General features: G+C 41.9%; 1 protein-coding gene across 1 annotated transcript in view; it reads right to left on the bottom strand.

The window, feature by feature from the left end:
• Positions 1-24,177, bottom strand: part of LOC119374570 (type 1 phosphatidylinositol 4,5-bisphosphate 4-phosphatase) — a 64,997-nt gene extending 40,820 nt beyond the window's left edge. The window contains exons 1-4 of the mRNA XM_037644735.2: positions 23,955-24,177; positions 20,148-20,302; positions 15,609-15,715; positions 205-352 (exon numbers count right to left, since the gene is read on the bottom strand). Coding sequence (XP_037500663.1) covers positions 205-352; positions 15,609-15,715; positions 20,148-20,302; positions 23,955-24,027 — 483 coding nt within the window. The 5' untranslated portion in view covers positions 24,028-24,177. The remainder of the gene's footprint in view (positions 1-204; positions 353-15,608; positions 15,716-20,147; positions 20,303-23,954) is intronic.
• Positions 24,178-26,879: the final 2,702 nt, after the last annotated feature.

A 26,879-nucleotide genomic window follows, 5' to 3' on the forward strand; every position in this document is an offset into this window, starting at 1 on the left:
CGTGCCATTTCTCTGCGTTTCAAGCTTCCCTGATATTCCCGAAACCAAGCCGGCACTGGGGAGTGCGTCATGGCCACAAACACCCGATAGTGAAAGGGTTAAGGACCACTATTAAACAAGTTCCCTTGTAGGCCTTACAGGGTTAAAAGGCCCTTTTGGTAACCAGTGACACAAAAGTGGCAACTTTTTCATGCAGACACTCACCACTGAAACACTCTCACAATGGCCACAAATGAAGCGGTATGAAGGCTCAGTATGTGGTGGTTCTGTATGTTCTTCTCTGCCACGTCTTGCTGGCCGCTGTGTCTTTGCTTTTGCTCCTGAATTATCTTCAGGCTTTATGACTGCACCACTGACAACCAGAAAGAATGCAAAACTGTAGTTAAAAATGTGAAAAGACAAATTAAAAAGAAGGTTCTATCAAAGATGAGTAAAAGAAAATGCAATGCTACTAAAAATAATCCAGATTTAATAATTATATAAACTACAATAGCATATGTCTATAATTATTCAGTTTCAGGCTTTGCTTGACATATACTGTTACAGCATAATGGACTGAATATGCAAATATTATGAAAATAATGACACAACTTTACCATCTCAATGAAGCATGTGAACCATAAAGGCTACCATAACGTTCAGGGAAACTTGTGATTAATTTATAAAAGCTTACATTTTAAAGGCCAAAATTTTAACACATTAGAATTGCTGTAAATATTTCTAAAATGTCTGTGGTGCTCACGCAGAGTAACAGCTGTGTTTACGCAGCAGCTATGCAGTTCAGGCAAATTTATTCTGATATACAGTTAAAACTCTATCTAACAAAACCCATTTTCCAAAGTTCCTGATCTAACAAAGAAACATTCATTTCCCCCCCCCCCCCCCCCCGAAACTAACTGGGCATGAAACTCAATTTAATGAAGTTTTTCCCAAAAGAAATGAGTAAAAAAGCACTAATTTCCCCCCCCAAATTTTGACACAGATGGGGTTTTCTCCGGGTGTGCGCTTTAACGCTATTGTGGTAAAAGATCTACCTGTCATATTCACAACTGCAGCTTTATTTTGACAAGGGTGCACACCACAGCCATGCACGGAACAGCGTATTAACACTAGGGGCGGCAGTTGTTTAGTGTCCCTGTAAATGCTCCCACAGGTGGTCACTTTCGTTATTTTAAGGTTTATGTGACAGATAGCACTTATCACCTCCTCGCAACTTTCTCGCTCGGCCTACTCGCACAATTACTGCATTCTTTCTTTCCATCTTCGCATACCGACAGTCTATCATAGTTTCACATTACCGTCTGCCTGGCCTGTATTGCCCAGACACGGAGCTTCCAATGTCTGGGCGATGTGGAAGGCTCCATGTCTTAGCCACCCCCCCAGACTTCTCACACGTGCAGGCATGGGCTAGCAGCAATACGATGCCGCAACAGCTTTTCGGTGTTGCTATGTTAGAATTTTTTATTTCAAAGCACCAAAAAATCCCTTTCTCAATTTTATGAACTTCCTAATTTAACGAAATAATTTGAGTGTGGTCATGACTTTGTTAAATTGAGTTTCAACTGTTGTACTTTGGAACACTAAAGGTGGGGCCATACCCTTAGAGAAATCTTCGCTTCAAGTAATCTACAAGTAACCAAGTGCATTACTGAAGAGGCGATCATAGTGCAGCATACCACATAGGTCATAAGACCGCTATTTTTAGTAACTTTAAGCCCCAAGTTCAATTAGCAGAAGTGAAGGCCTGTCAGTGTGCACAAAAAATGTACAGCATCAAGAAACTAGAGGAAATTCTGTGATATGAATATAGATCACAAACTTCATTCCAGTTACGAACAGTTTGGTTGAAAAACATGCAAGAAAGGGATGGCATGTTTTATATATAAATATGTTGCATCAGGCATAAGTTTCAGAATGCATACTTAAGGATTTGCTTCAAAAGCAACAGGGTGGGTATTTTGTAGCGATGCCTTTTACGACACTAATGCCTATTCGTGCTTTTCATGCTTGGCCAGTGGTCAGAGGGATAGCTCACCCACGTTGCCAATGGGATCAGCTAGCCATGAGTGGTGGATGATAAGATTACCATAGAATCGAGCATAACACATCGCAGCAACATACCGGCCTAACTCTACTGTACTGATGCAATGTTAAGTTAACCTTTTTTATACCGAGCTTTTGACCAGAAACAATACAAAAAATACCATTTTTTTTTACTCTTTGATTCTACATGGCTGCATTCTACATGGAAAAAAACTAAAAACAGTTTTCATAGGCACTTTGCTCGCAAGATACAAAGAGAATATTTATTAGAGATATTGTCACAGGGTCATGACGTCAAAGAAAGCACCAGCCGACGTGTCCAAGATGAAACTCTTTTATGTGGCCGAAATTGTGGCCGGGAAAAGGACAGTCAAACTACAGCAATACACAATGTACACTGATAGCGGCGAACAGAGTGTCGGCCGCCGATAAACTGAACCACGGCAAGACGCGTCGGCATTTATATATGCGGCATTGAACATTCGAGCCTTATCGCTGGTGGTCGCGCAAGCTCTGGAATAATCTAGACTATTCACGTCGTGTGCACAATCTTAACGAAATGATCAACTACAATCTGGCACGTTCCCAGACATTCTGGCGTGGCTTGCACAAGGCAGTAGTAACACGTGTAAGGGGGCGGTAACGTAAAACATAGAAAGAAAGGAGTGCGTGTGGCAATATGCAGCAGACTGGCTTCACTACACTGCACTACAGAGAGTGCCCGAGCCTCTCCAGTCTTCAGTGCAGTAAATGTCTCTTTTAAATTAAAAAAAATAAAGCAAAGTGACAAGCAAGTCCATGAAAACAAACATTCGACACGCCGGTGGGGGTCTGTTTAAATTTATCGGCCTCCACTGCTGATAGGTTGAGACACGGTACTTATCCTAATCCGATGACTTAGACAAGATATGCAACTGTGTGTTGCTGCCACACTCGCGAAAACTGAAATCCTTCTTCAGTCTAAGAGTCCTACAAAACTTCGGCAAACAAGCTTTTTTTTCTGCCTTTCTTTTTCCTGGCCAGCTGTTGCCAGTACGTGCACACAGATGAGGTCACCATTTTTTGGTCCCGGTTACCAGAATCAACTCGTTTCTCGAATGAAATACATGCTCTGAGCACATTTTTAAATTTTTTACTGCACCATCTGTTGAAGCCAAAGAGAACTTATCAAAATGGATCAGGGTAGCTTACTGCAGCACCGCCAAATGCTTGATTTAGCGTGAAAGAGCCCAGCTCGTCTACCGTAGGGAAAGGGTTAAAGTACAACACTACACTCCCTTTCAAACGTATTTAGTGAAGCCAAATTTTCACATATTATGAACAATGTGTGAAGATTTGGTTGCTTTGTAAACAAACAAGTGCAGTACATAGATCACTCAATGGTGATAGTGTCTGTAAGTATAATACGAGTGTGTGATATAAGAACGGTAGAAATTTTAAACAGAGGGCCATGCACCCTTTCTCTTGGGGGAGGCACGCTGCAAAAAAATGCCGAAGTCACATGTACATATGCCCTACATAGACACGTGTTGGAATGCCAGTGACCATGGTCCAAAAAGGATGGGAAGAGTATCTGCTGGAACTCCCCTCCTGGCAACATGGTAACAAATCAGTTCACTTTCTTTTAACTCCTCCAATAATGAACTATCTCAAAAGTTCCTTCAATAAAACATTCCCTACCCTACCAGCACTTTCTTTTTAACTCCTCTAATAATGATCTCAAAAGTTCCTTCAGTAAAATGTTCCCTACCAGGCAGCGCCTTACAACTTCCAATGGGTAACCAAAACTTGCAATCAGGCCTGCTGAGAAGCCTTTAAGGTGGTATGGCAGGGTAGATCGACCAAAAAACTGATTTTTTAAATTCATTACTAAAAAATGATACTCACTAAGAGGAGCAAAACGGTGCAGTGGTGAGCATGTAGAAACACTCAAAGCCATTTAATACCGGTGCCAAAAACCGTACCTTCTGACGGACGCGAGGGTTTGTTTACATGTTGTTTTCCATTGTTGTTTCTGCATGTATGCATTTTTTAATAATTAATATGGCTAGATTGGTTCAATATATTAATTTCCTTTGATTTTCATAAGTTCTGATTGCAAATATTCCCACCAGGGAGGCCTTTGTAGTGCAGTCATTGATTTATGTTGCAAGCACTTTCCAAGCAAGTTTATAAACATAAAAGTGAATTTTTTCTCACAATCAGATTTTTTTTAAAATTTTCCAAACTTGATGTACCTTTTCTGGAAAGCTATTTGACCAATTGCACTGGGATTTTCTCTGATTATTCTGAAATCCCTCCCAAATAGCCTGAACCTAAAAGTCTCAAAAACTGTGAGTTATAACTAAGAAAAAAAATTAACTGGAAAGTCTCATTACGGCACGTTACAAGTGAGGACAACAATGTTTTTTCTTCTTGTGAGATAAATGTAGGAACCAGTTCTTTTAGCTAAGGATTAATGCCACTACAATGTGGAATTAGCGTGCGAAAATTTCACACTCATACTGTTTTTCGTTTCTGAGAAAAGGTACATTTAATTTTGCACCCCAGTCTAAAATTTGGTACTCAAATACGAAAAAGCTACAGAGTAAAAATTACACATAGTAAAGGCCAAATGCTTTCTTATTGAAAATGAAAGATTTCACAATAAAATATAGAACAGTTCTTGAGATATAAAGCTGAAACCAAGATGACCCATTTACCCTATCATACCCCCTTAAGAGGGCCCTGAAACATCTTTTGGACATTTGAAGAAAATGCTGCAAATTTGCAGATCAGGTTGCTGTGAACATGTAGGCAAATATTATTGCAATGAATGACGCAAGGAATTTACAATCTCGTGTCAGAAACTGTCAAAAAGTGCTTGATCTCTCCTTTGCAATGTCATTATCAGCCATGCAACAAGCTAGCCCAGTGCGTATTGGCTGGTTTCTTGATCACAAGAACATTCTCAGTAATAGTATCATCACTCATATTTAGTTATGTAAATAAAAAGTACATGTCTGAAATTTCAAAAAGACCAAAGAAGTATTTCATCCTTGCTTTTCTGCTCTCGATCAGTGGTCGTCAATTTAATGTTTCGATTTCACCTACACTCATGTGAGATGGCACCTGATGCACTAAATGCATACTCTTACGAACACTCCATGACTGCTTTGGCCTCTTGTCTCGTACTTAGCCTGCTAAGACAGCAATGCACATTGCTACGTCGTTGTGATGACGAAGAATACGGCAGCCAAAGCTTTAGGTTAAAGATTAAATTTTTCACTGGGAGAACTTAACAATCAAAGCACAATCATTGCGGTAAGCTCAGTCATTGAAATCTTACGTACAGGTCAAATGTGTCGGCTATTTATGCATGAGTTATCGTACATTCCAGACAACCACTGGAGCTGGTGTAAGTTTCAGAATCAGGGTGTCTAACAATTAAATTTTTCCAAATTCCCTGACTTTTCCAGGTTTTCCATGACCATTTCAAGCAAATTCCATGACCGGTATGTCTGCTTGGAAGAAACTGCGCATTGGAAACAAACTTTTGAGTGGTAAAAACAAATTATGAGGCGCTCATATAAAATGGAAACCATGCTGCTTTATTGCATTCCCTTGGCTGAAAGCATCCTTTAAAATGAATAAAATATTAAAAGACAATAATTGTCCCTCGACAAACATAAAAGCTTGTTTTTTTGCATCCGCAATGCCTTCACTGTTTCAAAGATTCAATTTCTTGCTGCAGCATGGAGACCTGAAGCTGTGCGTCTTCCATCAGTTCTTGCTTGTTTGATTCAAGCTCTTTCACAAGAGCCGCAGACCTTTTTTTTTCTTTCAGCATCCAATACATCCAACCATTCCTTCTTTTTCCTCTCCAAGTCTTCTTTCGATCTGATGTTGGCACTTCAAACCATGTCCATCATCTTGTCTGTTATGTCAACTTCTGCAACACCGTCTGCTGCAGACACCTAATCGTACACTAACCTTTGTGCTACAAGTGACTCCTCCTTCATATTTTCCACAAGACATTCCTTGTTCACCGAAAATCCCCGCTCCACGGAAGAATTTCCATGTTAAAGACACAGCACAATCTTCACAAATAGCAGTAGCTCTTCAAGAGAACTTGCACAGAGTTCCACCCACAGCTTCTCCAAGCGCTCTCTTGCGCGATCAAATTTTCGCAAACGCACTTGTGCAGTGCTGTTCGAGCACACTTGTACATATGAACTACTTGCTTTCTCTCCGTGTAGGCTTGAAAGGCGCCCGTGCTCTATAAGTACTTCAAGTGCAACGTTCAGCTGCTTCTGGCCAGCTTTCACAGAAGCGGCACAAACCGCTGGGTTTAAGCAACTGGCCCCCCTTGTCAGCTTGTATTTCAGAGGTCATCTTTCGATTATCTTTGCTGAACGGATTTAATAAATAAGATGCATTCTTTTTTGACACCACCACAGTGTGAGATCTTTCGCAACTCACTTTTGGCAGCAAAGCCTATGTCAAAGGCAGCTATACCAATGCTGTTGTTCAGGTTCTCCAGATCAGTTTTTATCAGTTTTCAAAATGTGCCTGCAGCATCCAGCTTTCCTTATAACACGATTGGTCCCAGCAGAGACCGCAACAGGCCGTCCAGTGCTGTTGTGAAAAAAGCCAGCATCGGCTTCTCCGTCTGAAACTCAGACAAAAATGGGTCCAATTCTTCTGAAACTGAAAGCATAAAGGCCAGCTTTACTGGCAGCATCTCATCTTTCACAGCCATATCGACATGAGCATAGCTGCCACATGTCGGAGGTTTTTTTCTTTCTTGACATGCTCAACATATCTGACCACATTTGGGAGGACTTGCAGTGTCCTAACAAGAGCCTTGGCATTTTCCAGCCAGCGCACTGAGCAAAACTTTAGTGGAAACAGTGTGCTCCCTGTGAAATTGACATAGTCGGCTCGGCGTGCAGGGACATTCTTGAATAAATTGCACATGCTTCTAAGAAACACTACTGTGTTCCACTTTGTGACATTGTGGCCTGTTTTAAACGCACCACTCACAGTGTGCAGTCCGCAGCTTCCTACATATGTCCACAATATTCTGATTTCCATCAGACACAGAAAACTTTTGCTTCAATGACTTCAACAACTTCAAATTTACGTTTGGACCATCCATCGAAAGTTGAAGTATTTTTGCTGGCACAATGTTCTCGGTGGCCTTTTTGAATGCGGCAGCTAATCCTCTGCGCGAGTGTGTCCAAAAAAAAAAACAGGACGTCAGGTAGTGGGTTTTGACAACGTCGTCAGCTGGGTCTCAAAACCTGACCAAAACGTCCATTTGCCCTTTCTGAGCAATTATGTTCAGAGACTCGTCAAAAGCCACGACCACGTGTGGGACACTATGCAGCTTTGATAGCAGCCTGTTTTGGAAGTATGGGGCTATACCGTAACAAATTGTATAGCCAACTTTGTCCTTACCAAGCTGATGGGAACATGATGGGAAAAAGCGCCACTGACGCTGCTGCTGAATGAAACGATCCATGGGTCACTATAGTGTTCAGCTTCTGCTTTCACGACACATTTCTTGACTAGAAACCCATTTAAGGATGCCTTCCCATCAGGCACGACGGCCACTGGTTTAGCAGGCACGCTTTCAGCACTCGTGCTTGGCACAGCCAATACACATTCACTCGTAGCAGTCACGGAACATGGCAAGTTGGGTCCAGCACCGAAAAAACGTGCGGATGTTAGTCTGGGAAGCACTTTGCACCACGCTCACAGCAGCTAGGTGTTTTTTGCTCACAGCGCGACTAGAGACAGCAGCGATGCCCATATTGCTAATAAGCGTGAAAGTCTTCTGGCATGCTGCACACTGAGCCTTACTTGTATCGTTCGGCACTGCTCTAATCCATAAGGCGTGCATGGATATTTCCGCGTTCAACCAATCAGGGTTAAATGAACACTTCCTTGCGAGAGGCATAGCAACTCACTACATGCTCACTGCATCGCAAGATTAATGGCAATATCGCTGCAGCCCAGGCAGCTTGAGATGTGGATTGGATTGGATCCGATCCGATCTGGATTACCATATTTACTCTACTACTGTTTTTGTATCCCAGTCTGATTTACGCACCTGTAAACTACACTTTTCAGTAAAAAATAATACTACAGCTCGCATATTCTGTGCACCTTGCCCTCTGCTGATGGCACTTCTAGACTAACCAGAAGGCCCTCAAGCCGAGCCGAGATAACGGCCAAGACAAACGTGCTCAATTTTATGCATGTGACGTTGTACTCTGAAAGTAGAAGCACCAGCTATGCACTGCTTTCTTTTCTTTACTATGCTTCTGCTTAGCTGTCCTGTGTGGTTGAAGGAGCAATTTTTTAAGCTTTGATCAATGGTAATAAATATTTTTCTGACGACCTCAAAGACTACAGTCAGTTTCCATGACCTGGCCAGATTTTTCCGAAATTCACCTGACTTTTCTAGACGTGTTCAAATTCCCGGACTTTTCCAGGTTTTCCAGGTTGGTAGACACCCTGAGAATGTACCCCGCAATTCGCATTACCTAAGCAATGTGCTTAAGAAGAAAACTTCGTAAATCAAGACCACAAAGAACAGAAGAGAGAAGTGCCAGTGCTTGTCTCTTATATTCTTTGTGGTCCGTCTTGACTTGCGCTGAAGTTCTCTTTTTAACCCTTTGAGATGCTTTGTATACAATTGTGTACACTTCTTTTTGCTAGCTGTGTCGGCTAGTGGTTAAGAAAGCGCAACATACATTGAACTTTTCATGAATTGAACCTCCTGCATATTAAATGTGTCTTCATTCAACTTTATTTTGCAGCGTACCGTTGAATATAGTCACTTTTCTGAAGGCACTACGATGCTCGACGAGTAGTTCAATGTGCCGCTTCACACAGCCTCGACAAAAGTATAATTTTCTTTGCTTAAAATGCACCTAACCGAAAACAAATTCGCACTGTATTTCTAGCCTGAGGTTTGATTCTATTTATGCAAAAACAGAGCGTGAATCACTTAAGAACAAATATACATTTAATTATATTTTAATTAGGATTAATTATGGTAACACACATAAATCAAGGTATTATGATAATATTTTTGTTGCAATAGAACACCCAGTGCCTTGAAATAATGTTTTGTCAAAGTGACACGTTTACAGACAGTCCTTCATAGGTGGCGTCTGAAAGGGTTAAATGCTATGTACCAACTAGGCCCAACAAAAGTTTTACTAAGCAATGTGATCGCTGACAATATATTTCACTAAAGGATTGGTGGTAACATCCCAGAACGATCCAATTCATGAAGACTACAGCCTTTTGCACAGAGCAATAGATAATACTAACAATTTTCGGCCGGTGAAAACCAGTGACCAGTGAAAAAGACAAGTAGTATGTGTGTCAATGGCCCCCTCCAAAAAACCATCATCCCAATTTTGCAAGTGCAAGAAAAAAAAAGGTGCCCGAAAACAAGCAGACCAAACAAGCAAGAAATAACTGAAGTCTTGCAGTATTACATTTGGGCATGCATGTCAGAAATGTACACTCAAAGAGCAAAAAACAGGTTTCGAACTGCCCACATTTTTCCCTAATAATTTACTCATTGTGCCACTCAAAAGTGTCCATTTCTGTGATCTGTATTTAAAAGGAGGTACTAATGCCGAATTCATGCTTATTTAACGATTACTTGTAATGTACTGATACGAACGTGACTTATTGAATTGCAAGAGATACCTTTTTAAATATTTCTGTCATTCTAAGTGAATACACATTGTATTTTTTATTCAATCATTTTGCGTGTCAGCTTTGCATGCAATGCACTAAACACAAAACTTGCAAACCCAGAGTACCTCTAACTCAAGCCAAGGGGGTATGCTGCAATTTGAAATGCTGTGGTTCATGGTCTTAGCATGGGTAAAAACAACCTTGGCCCTTTAAGCATTCTTCTTTTTCAATTTTGTGACTGTCGACCCCCGTCACTGCTTCCGGACTCACATGTGTTTCCAATCTCCCTGCATTGTTTGAGCCATGCCTTGAACGGTTTCAGCTTTTTGAAATTCAGCAATTGCGCACACCTGTTACTGCTTGCAGGCTCACATGTGCTTTGTGTGAGATATGCCTTGTTGGTTTGGCAAGTTTTTCTCTACATGGGAATGCATGCAGTGTTGTATTGCTACTTTATTTGTTTGTTGTTTTTTTGTGGTGGTGCACCATATGTACAATGATGGCGGTGTGCAACCTGTCTTTTTTGTGGAAAGTGTAAATGATGCCTGTCTTCTTTCATTGGATGTACAGGCTCGTCCACTCGTGAGATGAAAACGGCATAGCATGGCTGTGTTCCGCAGAGCGCCAGTGCTTTTGGCGCGACCGTGCATCGAACCATAGCGGCGCAAGTACACAGGGTGCTTCGCATCGTCTGCTACCATGCTGCAGTGCGCTGCTCTTGCTTTGCTGTAAAATAAAGCAAGAGCAGCACGCGCCTGCGCTGCTTCGGTTCGATACGCCGCCGCGATGAATGCACTGGAGCACCGCGGAGCCCGGCCATGTTGTGCAGTGTTCACCCCAAGAGTGGACAAGCCTGTACATACAGATGCCCGACAGTGCATGTGTGGCTGTGAGCATTCTTTCCTGGTTTTCCAAGAACAGCATGTATAAATGTTCTCTCCCCGCTCTGAAAGAACATGCGTTAACTGAACAGATGTACTTGCAAACTTCACTCTTGAAAAAGGCCAGTCCTCAGCCAAAATGTCTCACTGTAAATGTCTATTTTCCTTTTTGTACGTGCAGCTACACTTTTTACTACTTATTAATCACTAAGTCCAAGGAAACATTACAAATTTTCACACACACACACACACTATATATATATAAGAACAATGAAGTGCTAACAAAGGACTCGGAAGTAAAAGTTAAAAAAAAATCAAGCACGTAGGAAAAATTGTTCAGTAAAGGACTGACGTTTCGGCCGCGGGACCGGCCTTCGTCGGAGAGGAAGGCCGGTCCCGCGGCCGAAACGTCAGTCCTTTACTGAACAATTTTTCCTACGTGCTTGATTTTTGTTTAACTATATTATACATATATATATATATATATATATATATATATATATATATATATATATATATATATATATATATATATATAAAACTGAAAATCTTGCGGAAAGTAAGGTGGAGGTAGTACCCCCCTCCCTTCCCCCACCAAGCAATGGGCAAAGGTGATGTACAGTACACATGGATTGAAATTAAGTAATACACGTACTTTTGTTTCCAGCGTCCATAGTTCGTATCACTGGGCATAGTTTTGGCTCAAACACTTACGAGAGAACCAACATTGCGTTTTAGCAGCCAGATTTCCAGCGACATGAATCAGTATCACAAGCAACTGCTTATAGCAGTCATTATACTAAAACAAAAAACGATGTCGTGTTTCGTCAGTACTGCACGTCAGCGACAGAGCGATTGGAACATGCAGTTGTCAGCACATCTCGCTAGCACTGCTCTGTACATTGTGCATATAGCACAATATTTGCTAATTGCACAACAGGGCTGGCGTGCGAGCTTGCGCTCATGTGCTCGAGTCTGGTGGAGCTATGTGCTTGGGTTGGGTTTGACGGAATACCCTCTATCATGCAAATTTAATGTACCGTCTTAGTTTCCTTTTCGTCTTTATTGCAGTTTATTTTTTGTGTCATGGATATTTTAGTGCACACTATAATATCCATGACAATAAAACATCCATGGAATAGTATATACAGTAGGCTCTCGATAATTCAAACTCAAGGGGACCCCAGGATTTTGTTTGAATTATCAAAAGGTTGAATTCACAGAAAGTTCTCAGAACTTAAATTTGTTTGAATTAACCGAAAATTTTAATTATCAGAGTTTGAATTATCGAGTCTACTGTATTGAGTTTTCCAGGTTACACATACGTATTAAAATGAACTTTTAAAAAGACAGACTTTTATGGCCCTTTTGAATTCTCTTTAATGGGAGTCTACTTCACACTGAATCGGTGAAAATTTATTTAGCTAATTACATGTCGTGACTTGTGACAAGCAGGACATCTGCTTTTTGACGTAACTTATATGCAGAAGCAGAACTGACAATTCAAATAATAAAAACAAAACATTGTCAACTCCACAGCAATAGTAACAAGCACAGATGCGTGTTTTTTTAACCAACTGTACCTACGTATGTACAGGGGGGATGGAAAGAAACTCGAACAGCGCGGCACGTCGTTTTTATCATGCTCTGGCCTTGGTGGCAATAAAACAATGTTGGATGGTTCTTGATTGTATCATGAACGACTCTAGTGGCTTTTTATCACCATCCAGGCTACAACCACTTGAAAATAAATGCAAAACAGCAGAGAATGTAGATGCCGCATGTTTACGTTTCTTTCCATTCCCACTGTACCAGGGGCGTAGCCAGGGAGGGGGGGGGGGGGCTTATGGGGCTCGAAGTCTTCGCCCTCGAAGTCTTCGGTGCACATGAAGCCACTAAATATCACACTGACGCTCAGCTGGTAGCCGATAATTTTCTTCAAACCTTCTCAGGATGTGTGCCCAGTGTTGTTGATCAACTGGAACATGGCAGGCAAATTCAAATAAGAGAGAATCGAAGGAAGTTACAGCCTATTGTTGAGACAGTTCTCTTTTGCGGGCGGCAACATCTGGCTCTCCGTGGCCATGGAAACAGTGGTCTTATGGATTCAAGCACAGCCTCCTCTACAAATGCAGGCAACTTCAGAGCGCTGCTTCGCATGCGAGCGGATTGTAGCGACACAGATGTAAAAAAAGCATTTGGAAAGTTGCGCAAATAATGCCTCGTATACAAGCCCAGATGTACAAAACCAGATTATAGAAATCTCTGCTGCAATCATCAAGGAAAGCCTAGCTGCAAGAGTAAACGCTGCAGGCTGCTTCTCCGTATTTGCTGATGAAACGACCAATATTGCTGGTATCGAGCAGCTTACTGTTTGTGCAAGGTACCTTAATAAGGATGCGAACGAAATCGAAGAAGTGTTCTTAGGCTTTGTGCCAATTCACGACCAAAGTGACCGCAGGCCCTCACCGACACCATCGTAAGGTTTTCACAGACATTAGAATTAACATGCAGCATCTCCGTGGTCAAGGCTACGATGGTGCAAGCTGGATGGCCTGCAAAACGAATGGTGTTCAAGCTACTGTTCGGGAGAAATATCCAGCCGCACTCTACACTCACTGCGCAGGTCACCCCCTTAATCTAGTTCTGTGTGCGGCACGCTCCATCACAGACATCTGAAACTGTTTTGGGACTCTAAAGGCGACGTCAGCCTTTTTCCGTAAATCTTCTAGCCGCTCACACGTTTTGCGAAAAATGATAAGTTTGAGGTGTCCTGAGTCTACAAGGCAGCGCCTTTTGGGACTATGAGAAATGCGCTGGGTCGAGAAGCACGATGCAGTGCTTTCAATTGTGAGCACCTTTGAGCCGTTGATCGCAGCACTAGAGGAGATTAAGTTTAACGGAAATGGCGAAAGTCCAGCGCAGGCAAACAGTCAAATGTTGGCACTCTTGTCACCAGCGTTCCTTGTAAGGCTGCATGTCGCGGAGCACGTGTTAGCACTGACTTTGCCACTGTCAAAGAAGCTGCATACGAGGAGTATCGCCATGAGCGCTGCCACTGACGACACAGAAGCGGTACAGCAGTCAGTTGAAAATGACCGCAAGAACGTGAATGCTTCTTTCTCAAAAATATTTGCACAAGTGCAGGTATTGGCAGAAAAACTGAACGTGGAGATCACCAGCCGTCGAGCCAGTGTCCGGAAGCAAAACCTTTGGAGCAATGCATTCCAAAGCGCGGAAGAATATTTTCGCAGAACCCTGTTAATTCCGTTCATGGACCACGTACTAGCCTACTTAAACCAGCGGTTCGAAAAGCACAGGGCACTTCAAAAGGACTTTTCAGTAATTGTACCATCCGCAATACCAACAATGCAAGATGATAAGGAGAAAGGAGCACATAATCTCCTGACCGTTTTTGCACATGACGTCGAAACGAGGGCTGCTTTGGGAGAACTGCGACTATAGTGGACAAAGTGGGCAAACAAAGCAGCAAACCAGCGCCCCAATACAGGAACCGATGCCCTCTCTCATTGCGACCGCAGGTCCTATCCGAATGTGCACAAGCTACTCCAGATTCTAGTCACCCTTCCAGTGACCACTGCCAGCGCAGAGAGAACGTTTTCAAGCATGAGGTTACTTCAGAACTATTTACGCTCCGAGATGGCTGAGGAACGCATGGTTGACCTGGCACTTCTGTACGCCCACAGCAACGTCGACATAGCGTGTCGGAACGCTTCGCTAAGCTTCCTCGCCGGGTCAATTTTGCGCTTTGATAGCGAGCAGGACAAAAATCAGCGCAAACGAAAGGAAAAGACACTGCTGTTCCGGAGTTCAGGTCAATGTCACCACCTTTTAAAGCAGTGAGGATTTTGTACCTTTTAGCAGTTAACACCATGACCTAATATAAGTATACGAATACGGGCATCAGGTAGACATTAACAGCCAATTGACAGCTTCACCTTGTTCACTGAGAGGTCGGCAAACGCGGCGTTACCAAACAAATTCAGCTATTGGGAAGCCGTAATAGCGGTATTATTTGTTACTTTCATTTGTCGTTTTTTTTTCTTCATTGGTTTTTGAACTAGAAGCGACAACTTGCTTTTTATATTGAGTGCACAATAGTGGTTCGCACTTTTAAAAGAGTTTTGGAATAGTTTATTTCGTTATTTCTGCGCTCTTCCTTTATAGTTCTGTTCACAAGGTGCGTCCGAGACAGCAGCTTGGCCCAAGGACATATGAGTTTCTGTGATTGTGCAGCATGTTCTTTTGCCTTATTTTGGGCATTTAGTGATCATTGCTTAGTTCCGTATATTGATTGTATATTTAAATGTACATTTCTGATGCATTGTGTAAGCATACTGCGCACTGTTTCCGGTGACTTATGTTTTGCCCGTATTCGAGGTGTACTTTCCCATTCTTATTTTTCCCTGGCCACACAATTTGTGCAAGAAGATGAACATTTTACGTAAACAATCTGCATTAAAATATCTGGCCTCATCATGGCCATTTTGTGGACTTCACTTTTTTTGTTACCAGGCGCTTCTTCAGTTGAAAACTGATGCAGTTCCAAAGTTTACGTGATATTTGCCGTACCTCTTACACAAAAAAAATTGAAAGAATTGAAGACAATTATTCCTGGAAAGATTTTGTGGGCATGCCAACATAATAATTTTATGAAAAAGCTCATTTCTTACTCGTTCTTGACAGTGCACAGCATTCAAGAAGTGATTTGCAGCATCTAATACAGATTGTCACTGGTAATACATGTTATTCATATACTTAGTCGTTCGAAAAATTCAAGGAGAAGGTCGCGCTGCAACGTGAGGCCCGCCCCGAACAAAATTCCTGGCTACGCCACTGCACTGTACAACAAAGAGTGATACAACTTGATGAATGAAAGGTACGAGTAGCAGTTGTAAAAAGAATGCCCCAAATCAGGTGGCCTTTATACATTATAAACATAGCAGAATAACTCACCAGCCAGGTCTTGAGCATGTTACGCTGGTTGCACTTTTAACACACTGCAAAAGCTTGTTGCAACCACACCGTATGTACCTTTTCCCTTTTGGAGGGTTGCCTAAAGCCTGAAAAATATGTGCACCAAAATCTTCAACGATCTGCAACCAATGCAACCATCTTTTAACTTCTACAGACTCCTTACATTGAAAGCCAAACTTGGCTCTATTAAGAGAATAGCACGAACTGCATGAGCTTGTTCACTAGCACATCCAAAGCATTACAGGAGTGACCAATGTTAGCTGCCTTGCAAGGAAGAGCATGGCGATTCTTGTTGTGTACATGAGAAAACGAAGTTTTCTTTTTAGTATGGCTTTGATCTTTATTACCGCTGGACATATGCAAACATTTCCCATTCAAATACGTATAGACAGAATACTTATATTTTGAACTGGCATATTTAATCAAAAACGTAAAATAAATTTGCTTCAAATATTTGAATTACAGGAAAACACACAAATTTACATGATGTATATGGCAGCACACATCGAAACATGGATGACACTGATGAATAGGCAAATGCAAGAACAGTGCTTCTAATTGTTTATTTTTCAACATCACCCATGTTTTGATGTGCACAGCTATATACCATCATGAATAAACAATTCACCCACCACTACATCTTAAACGAATTTACACACGTAACTAGGGAATGTCTGCCATAAAAAAAGGCACTATGATGTCCACCAGACACTTCAAGCATGTGCTGAAAGGCAGCCATGCAATAATTGTGGTTGCCTTCACCTTTTCGTTTATGTAAATAAACGAAAAGATGCAGCAAGGCCAACATAAATGCAGTGCTATTTGGAAGCAATACTGCTTCCAAATAGCACTGCATTTACCGATGAAATAAATTTCATGTTTCTTAACACTTTCCTGTCCGCAGGAAAATAAGCAGTTTTTGGGTGGTCTAGTAAACAATTTTTTTACTGCTACACCAAATGCTTTATATTATAATGTATGTATCAATTTGTAGCAGAAGGATTGTGCTTTCTAATGGTATTATTTGCAAGCAAACATTTATTAACAATTTTTTGTAGAAAAATACTTAATGAAAATATTTCTAACAAAAACAAGAAAACTCCGTAAAAACATTGATGCTGCTTTGCACCAACACAACATTAAAAAATTTCCAAATATACATTTTAAAGAAGAAGGCTATATACAACATTACTGCAAATATGAACTTTCTATCTGTACAAGTTAACTTTATACAAAAAAAAAAATATTAGCCATGGTGGCTATCGTGCCACCGCACAAATCAGCTGCGTGACGTGGTGAAGCACAAGTGTGCGGAGGATGTCTCGCAGAAAGCATTCGTTCTTTGTTGAACTTTCTGTTCTTGATAGCACAGTTTGCAGTTCCTGTATCTTTGTAGCTTCTGGGGCTTGTGCTGTTGATCCTTAGAGGCACGTGTAGCACGAACAGCCGTAGGAGCCTTTGGAGCTGGATGTTGTTGCTCATGAAGTTCCGGGGCTACTTGACGCACTTTCACCGTCCGTGCTAAAGTCTGATGAATCAAAGTCATCTCCCGAGTCTTCGCTGCTACTACCATCACAAAATTACGATGCAGACTCATCAGAATCCGTTGAAATTCGCCGTTTCCGAGGGGGTGCTACGCGCGACGTCGACGCCATGTCGGAAACTACGAGCGCTCGTCAAGCGCGATTAAAAGGCGCTTTAAAAATCCCCCCGCGGAGAAAAAAGGAAACACAAAAGCGAAACTAGAAAAATAGTTCTCCTTTTATGCGCTGGATAGCGCTAGCTGTCCGCAAGCGCTCCAAACGCTATAAAATGTTTATTGAAACCATCAACAGCATACTGTTGATGAATATAGGCGCGGACAGGAAAGTGTTAACTTTTAAGAATTGAAACATTGCTCAGTACCAAAATGCTTCACAATATAATCCTTAGAACCAGGCCCGTAGCCGGGGGGGGGGGGGGGAGGCTAGGGGCCCGGCTCCCCCCTAAAATTTTGGTGAAGTAGGTGTTTTTACCAAAAACAAGTAATGAAAATAGGTGTTTTGCTCAAATAGTCCAGGTTTTCAGCAAGTGGGGCCCCCCTGAAAAAAATTCCTGGCTACGAGCCTGCTTAGAACGAATATAGTAGGCAATAACTTTTAGTTCAAATTATATTCTGTAGTTTCACCTCATGCTAGTACACCGTTACAGACATTAAAGCAAACTAATTGGGGGGGGGAATGGACACAAAGACAAGTACTGAACTTTCCCACTGAATGTTATTCAAAACAGTACAGACAATTATACTAGAAATCATTTTACAGCACATGTACAGGTTAAATCAACACACAGACAAAAAAACAACTTAAAAACACACAAACCAGGTACATGAGAAGTTTTTTCGGAACAGTGGTAAGAAGGTACACTGACATGATCATTGCCGAGTTGTATGGTTAAACTGTTTCGATTACTTCCGATGTTACCACAGGCACTTTTCCTGGAGTAAAACACCAAGGAAGTCAGCTGCTACACTGCTCCAGCTTACTGCATGCTAAATTAACACTGTAGGTCGCACCTCGGTTTCACTGCGCCACTGGCACATATTTAGAACAAAACGGTCAGCTGATTATATGACAACCAGCCATGATCCTTTATGATCCTTTCTCTGCAAAAATTGTGTTCTGTTTTATGTTCCCCCCTATGTACTGCCCCTAGTGGGCCCTTAGGGTACTTGAATAAATAAATAAACTAATTAATTAATTAATAAAATATGTATCATCACCACCTAAAAATTTAAATTTTCAAGAGGCACCAACTGAATCTAAACATCGATTGGCCGTACATGTACATGTACGGCCAATTGAACTGGACATGTAAAATGGAATCCAGCCCATAAACTGGTCACAATGGGACATCCCAGAGTAATGACATGGACTAACACATTTGTAGGCAGCAAACATTCATAATCCTTTAGAAAATCCAGCAAAACCTGAATAATATTTACTGGTAGTGCTATCTTGGAGTAATGAATTTAATTAAAGCCAAATTCAATTATTTCATTTCATAGAAGCTAAAAATACTCCATTCTTATTTCCTTAACAATGTGGCATGTGATGAAGTCAAATTATCTTAGCATACATTTCATTATTTTTTTTTTCTAGCTGCAGCATATCATAACCTTAAATAAAGCAAACAAAACTATTATGCCCTTAGCCTAGTAAGTTGTCAATGCTTTCTTAATAAAATTACTGTGTGCTGCAAACTACACGCCAAGTGTGAGCAAATATCAATATTAGCAAATATCGAAGCATCATGCTACTGTCATGCAGATTACAACATTTTCCTTTCAGTGATCTTCCTCCACTTTGGTGATTCCTGAAGAACTTATTTTCCAAGATGCAGCAATGTTGAAAATATGAGCAAACAGCACTTTATAATACTAACAAATGCTGTGCTGTATCATGAATACAACACAATTTTTTTTTTTTCAGTGTTTGAGAAACATTTCACGACAAAGTCTTCCAAAAATGCATTTCCTCAGCATGGTCTTTCCACAAACAATTTAAGGTAAATCAATGAGAATAATAACAATTTATGCTTAAAGTGTGCCTTAGTAGCTACGATGAATGTTGGATCGAAAGGTTATGAACAAGGTTGGACACACAGAATGCAAAAATATTTCGGACGCCGAAATGTCACAGCACAAACTAGTTGGAGATGTGCCTATGGATAAGTACTATGACATTGTCCTGTGTTAAAACGCTATTCGTGTTAATTTCAGAACAGGAATGCTGCTGCTTACATAAGATTGCTGTACTAGTTTCCATAATACTGCTGTACTAGTTTCCACCTTTGAAGGAGTACCGACATGATTCTGACGCATTGCAAGAGGGACGTTTTAGTTTCCTTCGCATGTAATGTTAACACTCTCCCCACACCACAGCCAGAAAACCCACATAAAATATTTTAGTTTGATGGTAAAGTATTCGTCATCAAGCATCTGCTAGCCAGCCCCGATGCAATGGACATTATCATTATGAGTCAACACAGTGGCCAAAATCACTGTAAGAGTTGCTAGACAACAATTCACTCATCATTTTATATGTGCACAACGTGCAACTGACAGCACATGACAGAACTGCTGCTAGTACATCACGAATTGCTGCCCCCCCCCTCCTCGTGCCTCAGACCTATGTCAGACTGTGTAGACACGTCACTGTGAAACCACCCCTTCGACATCGAAACCGAAAGTGGTTTTTTAAAGTAGCAGTATTAAATATATATATACACTCATTCTGAGGCACCATGATACCCTTTTTAGGTTTCTCTACATCAGTGTTTATATTTAGTGCAACAATACGAATATCTCTAAAATTCGTGTCGGTACTCCTTTAACAACGCAAGTCTTCAGCTCAAAAGAGACATTTAGTCACAAGGACATATACTGAGGCACAAGTACTTCAAATTAAGTCTAAAGGGAATTCTTTAGAATGTAGTGATACCTAGAAGTAAATTCATGCAAATTGTGGGATGACTTACTGTTAATTCATTGCAGCGAGGGCATGTAACAACATAGTCGTTGGGATGCTTTACTATGTTAATCTGGTAGCTGCAAACATCACATGCCTTTACTCTGGATGGCATAAAACTGACGTCGTCATATGACGGAGGTGGGGAGTCTCCTCCAGATGGAGCTGAAATAAAACAGATTGAATTACACACTAAAGTGTTTCACTGCACAATCCACCACTGCTCGTAAGCTCTTTCACAATTGTACAAAATTTCTGCAACTGTTTATTTTTTATTCCAGTAGAACTGCACATTAAATTACCATCGTATCACATTAAATACATGTTCAGTTTACCTCTAATGTTCACTTAATATCAATGAAATAAATTTGCTATAAAGAAGGCTTTTCTTCTAACACGTATATAAGGCTCGAATGTAATTATCTCAACAGGCGAGAGTGAAAAGAATGGAAAATGCAGAAGAATACCTCCAAGCACTGGAAATGAAATGCACGGCAAAAACAGAGTACACGAGCGTGACTAGTCTTGGGCAGACAGATCGGAAGCTGTGACCTGGATGTGTATGGCTCATTTTGGCCCAATATTGGTAAATCCATAAATAAAAAAAAATTAGGACAAATACAACTAACAATTAAGTTAAATGGCAACATCCATTTGCACATTAGTCACATTGGCTACCTAGGTGCACTGTGACAAAGGCCGAGTACTTTATAAGCACAAGTACCAAATTATGAGTGTAATGCTTATGTTGCATTATCTGCACTATAACTACCTCATTGTTTCGCATTACTTAAGAACTAGTGTATAGATGGAAAGTACGAAATTATCAACTAGAACCTGCTGTATTATAACATAAAACTGACCATTTTTTTTCACCTGTCCCTCATCATCATCATCAGCCTGTCTTATGTCCATAGCACGAGCAGATTCCACTTTATGCCCACAAATTTCTCGATTTCATTGCTCCACCTAACCCTCTGCAGTCCACAGCCGTGCTTTCCATCTCTTGGTATCCATTCCGATGTTCTAACTGACCATGTTATCTGACATTCTTATGATGTGACCTGCCCAGGTCCATTTTTTCCTTTCAATATCCCCTAAGGTATCGGCTACCCCTGTTCGCTCTCTGATCCCCTCAGCTGTCTTCTTATCTCTTAAGGTTACCACTATCATTTTTCATTCCATTGTGCACTGGGTAGTCCTTAGTTGCTTTTCAAGTTACTTTGTTATTCTCCAGGTTTCTGCCCCATATGTTAGAACTGGTAAAATACAATGGTTGTACAGTTTCTGTTTTAGTGACAGTGGTAAGTTACCAGTCAGGAGTTGAGAGTGCCTACCATATGTGCACCAGCCCATCTTTACTCTTTGGTGGATTTCCTTTACATGAGTAGGCTCCCCGGTTAATATTTGGGCTATATAGACATACCCTTCTACTGATTTAAAGGTCCGATCATCACGAATTCTCGTTTTTTTTTTTTTTTTTGCCAGACCACTTAGCATCATCCTTGCCTTCGGCATATACATCTTCAACCCTACTCTGAGGCTTCCACTGTTGAATTCTTCAATCATTTTTCGCAATTCAATGCCATCAGTGCTCAAGAGTATGATGTCGTCTGCAAACCATAAATTGCTACGATATTCTCCATTAATCTTCATTCCTATTTCTCTCCAATCTAGTCGTCCGTATACTTCTAGACAAGCAGTGAATAGCAGTAGAGTGAATCTCCCCGATGAACCCCTTTCTTAATCACGATTTTCTTGAGTAGCGGAGTAGCTGTGGAATCTCTATATATAATGGCTAAGGTATGCACATATGTTTCGAACACTCCTTGTCAGTGCATTGCCTCCAGAACTGTTGGTATCTCTACAGAGTCAAATGCCTTTTCGTAATCTAGGCATGCCATATAGTGGGCTTTTTTTTTTGTATTTGAGCGTTTTCTTAATTATTCGATTAATTGTGTGAAGGTGATCCATGGTAGAGTACCCTTTCCTGAAGCCAGCTTCTTCTCTAGGTTGATGAAAGTCGTGTGTGACTCTAATCCTGTTCGGAGTTATCTTCATGAATATTGTGTGTAATGCTGAAAAGAAGGCTGATCAATCTGTAGCTCTAATACCTGAATAACATGCACGAAATATTAGATGAGAAAGTAAGGATAGCTGGGCGAGTTGGTGCGGTAACATAATGAATGGAGCCCAATAAATAAGGGGACAATAGGACAGTGTGCTCACCGTCCTGTTGTCCCCTCTCTGTCTTAAGCGTTCGTGCTGTTTATTCATATTAGATGAGAGTTGAGAAATCACACTTTCTATTTTTAAAAAGTGTGTTTTAATTTTGGTAGCAAAATTACGGTACACCCATAAATATATCTGGCATGATAGTGACAGACCGACTGAGGGATGCAAAATCCTCATAGGTAAGGCAAGGAAATCTCCGCTTTAGGAGTGAATGGTGTTCAAAAACACTGAGTAGTTGTTATGGCTACGGGCTTCGGATGTGTGCATTATGATACATCTTCCAGCGCATAAAGAACACACGTGGACAAAGTAGAAATGGACACCATTAACGCCGGTGTGGTGTGTGTGGCGTCTGTTTCTACTCTGTCCACGTGTGTTCTTTGTGCGCTGGAATATATATCATAGTGCTGTTCAAAACCAACCAGCACATTTGTCTACACTTAGGGAGCCGTGCAATCCTTTCGCGGAAAAAAACAAAAATAGCTTCAGTTGAAGGCAGCAACAAAATATATGTCTGCCTGCTGCCAGAATGCAGTTACGCTCCAGGGTCAGCCTGACCAAGATTAAAGCTCTGACAAAAATAATGCAATTATTCTATTCAGATTGTTCTGTCTCCTTTGCTGCATCGTTAGTGGTCTCAGTTACGCTCTGTCGACGTTATCACCGTGATCTGCTGGTCATGAGCAGTGGATAGAAAGAAAGGAATAGAACTGAGCAAAATGAATCTTTTTATATTGTAACGTACAAAACAGGGCGATTGCATCAGGAAAAACGTCTGCGATGGTGTCAATATTATACCTCCCAAGACCCCCTATTTTTCTTTTAAAGACGTAGACAATTAGGTTAATTTTCTGCCTACAATGGACATCGCCGACTGCTTCACAAATGTTCCAAAATAACTTTGTCTATTAGAGCACATATATTCCAATTAGGCAATGAAAGTAGGTGCGTGATCAACGCTTACTTTGTAAGCATCCCCACAAAGATTTGCAATGCAAGTCTACAAAGTTTCGGTATTCGCCTAGCTCATTTTCTCTAACAGCCTTGCTTAATTGCTGCCCTTGCAATTCTCTCCTATTCCTAACGGCCTTACTCGCTTCCACATGGCTATGCTCCAGGCTCGGCCTGACCAACATTAAACTGTACTACAAGAAATGGTTGTGCTGGCCCCACGTCAGTTTGAGGAGCGTGTCGCGCGACGGCATGACTTTCGTAGCGCTGCCAAGATTTCGCGGGCAAAAGGAAAACAAGTTAAAACAAGAGACCTCGCGTGGTTTCACCGCTTCGCTGTAGGCGCAGTACGCTGCTATGGGCCTACGGCACTTCAAATAACCTGCCCCACGACGCAGGCTCTTCAACCGAACTACTAACACCTTTGGCTTAGATTCATAACAAACGCAAGTGGCGTGGAATAGTACGCGTGACACGCACAGAAGATCGAAAAGACAAACGCGTCTACTCCTCGCACAGCACCGGTATATTTATGAAATAAGTTCGCACAAGGCCACTTTTATATAAACAAGGGCTCGCTGCACTTTGAATTTAGTGGCGATTGCATAATCAAACCTAGTGTCAGGCTTACCTGAAGGATAGACTGACGAGTAACTTCCACTGGATACATTTCTTAGCAGCGGAGCCGCTTCAGCGTTCGCCATCTCCTCTCACAGGCAGTCGACAGCACACGGGGCAAACTTGTACCAATTGCACGCAGCCGCTTCAAGTGCTTCAAGCACCGGGCGTTTCGTCGGTTTTAGTTGGTTGCAACTCGCAGCATGCACAGCATGCATACGTTATGCATACGTAAATAGTTTTTATGTATGTTCAAGGAGGGCGCGTCACGCGCACACGTGAGAAAAAAAAGTATCAACACGTGATCTCACGTCCAAACACAAGAGATTCCTACAATAATATTTACTATTATGAAAGTCTACGTCCAAATGTACCGAATGTAACCTTTTTGCAACGGCTGGTGTCAGAGTGGTGTTATAGTGATCGGGCCATCGGGCTACAGGTGGCAGCACCGTCCCGCGCTAGTGTGGACAGTGTGGATAGCCTGGGATAGGCCGGATAGGCGGTCGAGGCACGAGGCGGTTCTCGGCAAACGCACATAACAGCGCTTCGTTGTGAGCGATTTGACACGATTTCCGGCAAACAAAATGCCTTGACTGCAGCTTTTTGGTAATTGTGCGCTCTTCATTTCCGAATTAATGCACGAAGCGCGCCGAACGTTACTATTACTTCTGAGAGAAGCGCATTCTGCCAACGAACGGTTGCTCGCCTTCGGCAACAGTCGGCGTTTTCGCAATGGATGACATTTTCTTGTTGTTTTATTTGTACATGTTTTGTGTTCCACTTACTACGCACTGCTGTAGCGCGACTGAATTTATTTACTTGTTCATCTGGCTACCCTCCAACAAAAAGAAAGCCCGCATTCCTGCACGATGAGTTCAAATGGCACTATGTGCACTGCGTGCCCAAATATTCATCCGAATTTCTTATTCAGTTCTCCATGAAATGTAGGACAGTTGATAGGTTTAATGAGGAAAGCTATGTGGCTGACAGCGCTTTAGCGCTACTGAGACGTTAACACGCACACGCTTGTTTTTATTCCAGCAACAGTACACAAAGGTAACTGTTCAGCACGGAACTTTCTTCGATTGATTACTTGCACGACAGTAATGGTACAAAGGCCCGGTTATTTCACGGGACCGAAGTATGTTTTTTCATGCGAAAAATGTCCGCTGCCTTCCGTCAATCTACTATAACAACGCCACACAAACGCTAAGCTAAATTAATGCAAAGAAAAAAGGTGTGGCTTCGCGTGAAATTACTACGACGCAATTGTAAAGTACGCCGTTTGGGTTAGTTTTAACCATCAGGGCTCTTTAACGCACACCTTAATCTAAGTACACGGGTGTCTGTATACATTTCGCCACAAGTTATAATTGCGCAAGGAAACTCAGTTTTGCGATTTCCGTGTCATTCCATTTTCTGTTCTGTTTAGGGGACAATTTAAGCACCGAAGTGTCAGACGTGACTTGACAGAAATATTTCTCTGTAGTGGGACCAGGACCGTACACAACTAAAGCTCGTCGCGTAACCTATAAACGACAGTCCCGAAGTTACACACCTAACCACAACGCGCAAGTGCATGAGAGTTTTTTTTTTTTTACCACCAAGCCTTTAAAAGGCTATATTCACATGAGATTTAATACTTCTCATCTTTAGGACAACGCCAAGTGCACTTTGCAATGTGCTTGAGCCACAGAGCGGCACCTACGCTGATATGGCTCTCGTGAACGGAGGGTACGACCAACGTTTATACGACGACCACACACAGCACTCTCGACAAGTGCACTCACTGATCTTATAACAGTACATATACAACCGATCAGGGCCAAATGCTTCTTTACATCGTGTTAGGCATACGTACGAGCGGTTAAAGTTGCACTAACGCAATGGAACAAACCGCCTTTTGAGGACCTGCATGACGTACGCGCACATGCAAACACAACGTTGCTAGCAGACGACGCATGGAGCAATCCACACTCACGGCCGGGCTAGACCGCACGCGCGCTTCTTTTCTTACGGCCTTCTCACCCGCCGCGAAAGCAATGGGAGAGTTTCTCAGTATGTTTCGCCGCCCGTCGGCGGTAGGGGCGCTGCGACCCTGACCGTGCATCTCCTGCGCCGCGCACTCGGCACAAGAGCGTTGCTCGATGTGAAACCGCGAAATGGGGGTTCTCGACGGAGAGGGGGGAGAGGATTTATTCAGGAAGTCGGGGGTAGAGGGAGGATCGTCTCCTTAAAAAAAAAAACTAATGTTATCAGACGGCTCGCCGCATATAGTGTAGGTATGCATGTGCCCGTGGACTGTGGACGAATCGGCTAACGAGGCATAATGCAGGAGGGTAGCGAATTGGGCGAGTTGGAAAATGCTCATGATGGTTAGCGCAAACGCAACACGGACGAAAAGAAGAAAAAAACGACGACACAAGCGCTATCTAACAACTGAATGTTTATTGGAAAAATCACAAATATATATGTCTAAGAAAGAGAACTGCGTGAGCTGCCCTTCTATCGCTTTGATTGATGAGGAAGTGTCTTTCCTGGAAAGGGCGTAGTTTTGTTAGCATACACGTTTTTATCTGTCAATTATCTTTGGCGCATGTGCGGGTTTGTTGTTTTTTCTCTTTCTTTTACATATATATATTTGTGATTTTTCCAATAAAACATTCAGTTGTTAGATAGCGCTTGTGTCGTCGTTTTTTCTTCTTTACGTCCGTGTTGCGTTTGCGCTAACCATCATGAGGCATAACGCAGGAGGCATGAAGCACTGGCAACGATCAGAGAGAGAGATAAACAACGGTGCACCTGTTCTGCAAGCAGAGAGCATCAAATACCTTTGGCCCTTGGTCTCGTTGGACAACGAGGCCGCAATTAAGAGAGGTCGCTTACATAAATGACGAGCACGCCTTCCCCTTGCTAGGTATTTTCTATTTCTTTG

The sequence above is a fragment of the Rhipicephalus sanguineus genome, chromosome 1, assembly GCF_013339695.2.
Source record: "Rhipicephalus sanguineus isolate Rsan-2018 chromosome 1, BIME_Rsan_1.4, whole genome shotgun sequence".
Lineage (NCBI taxonomy): Eukaryota > Metazoa > Arthropoda > Arachnida > Ixodida > Ixodidae > Rhipicephalus > Rhipicephalus sanguineus.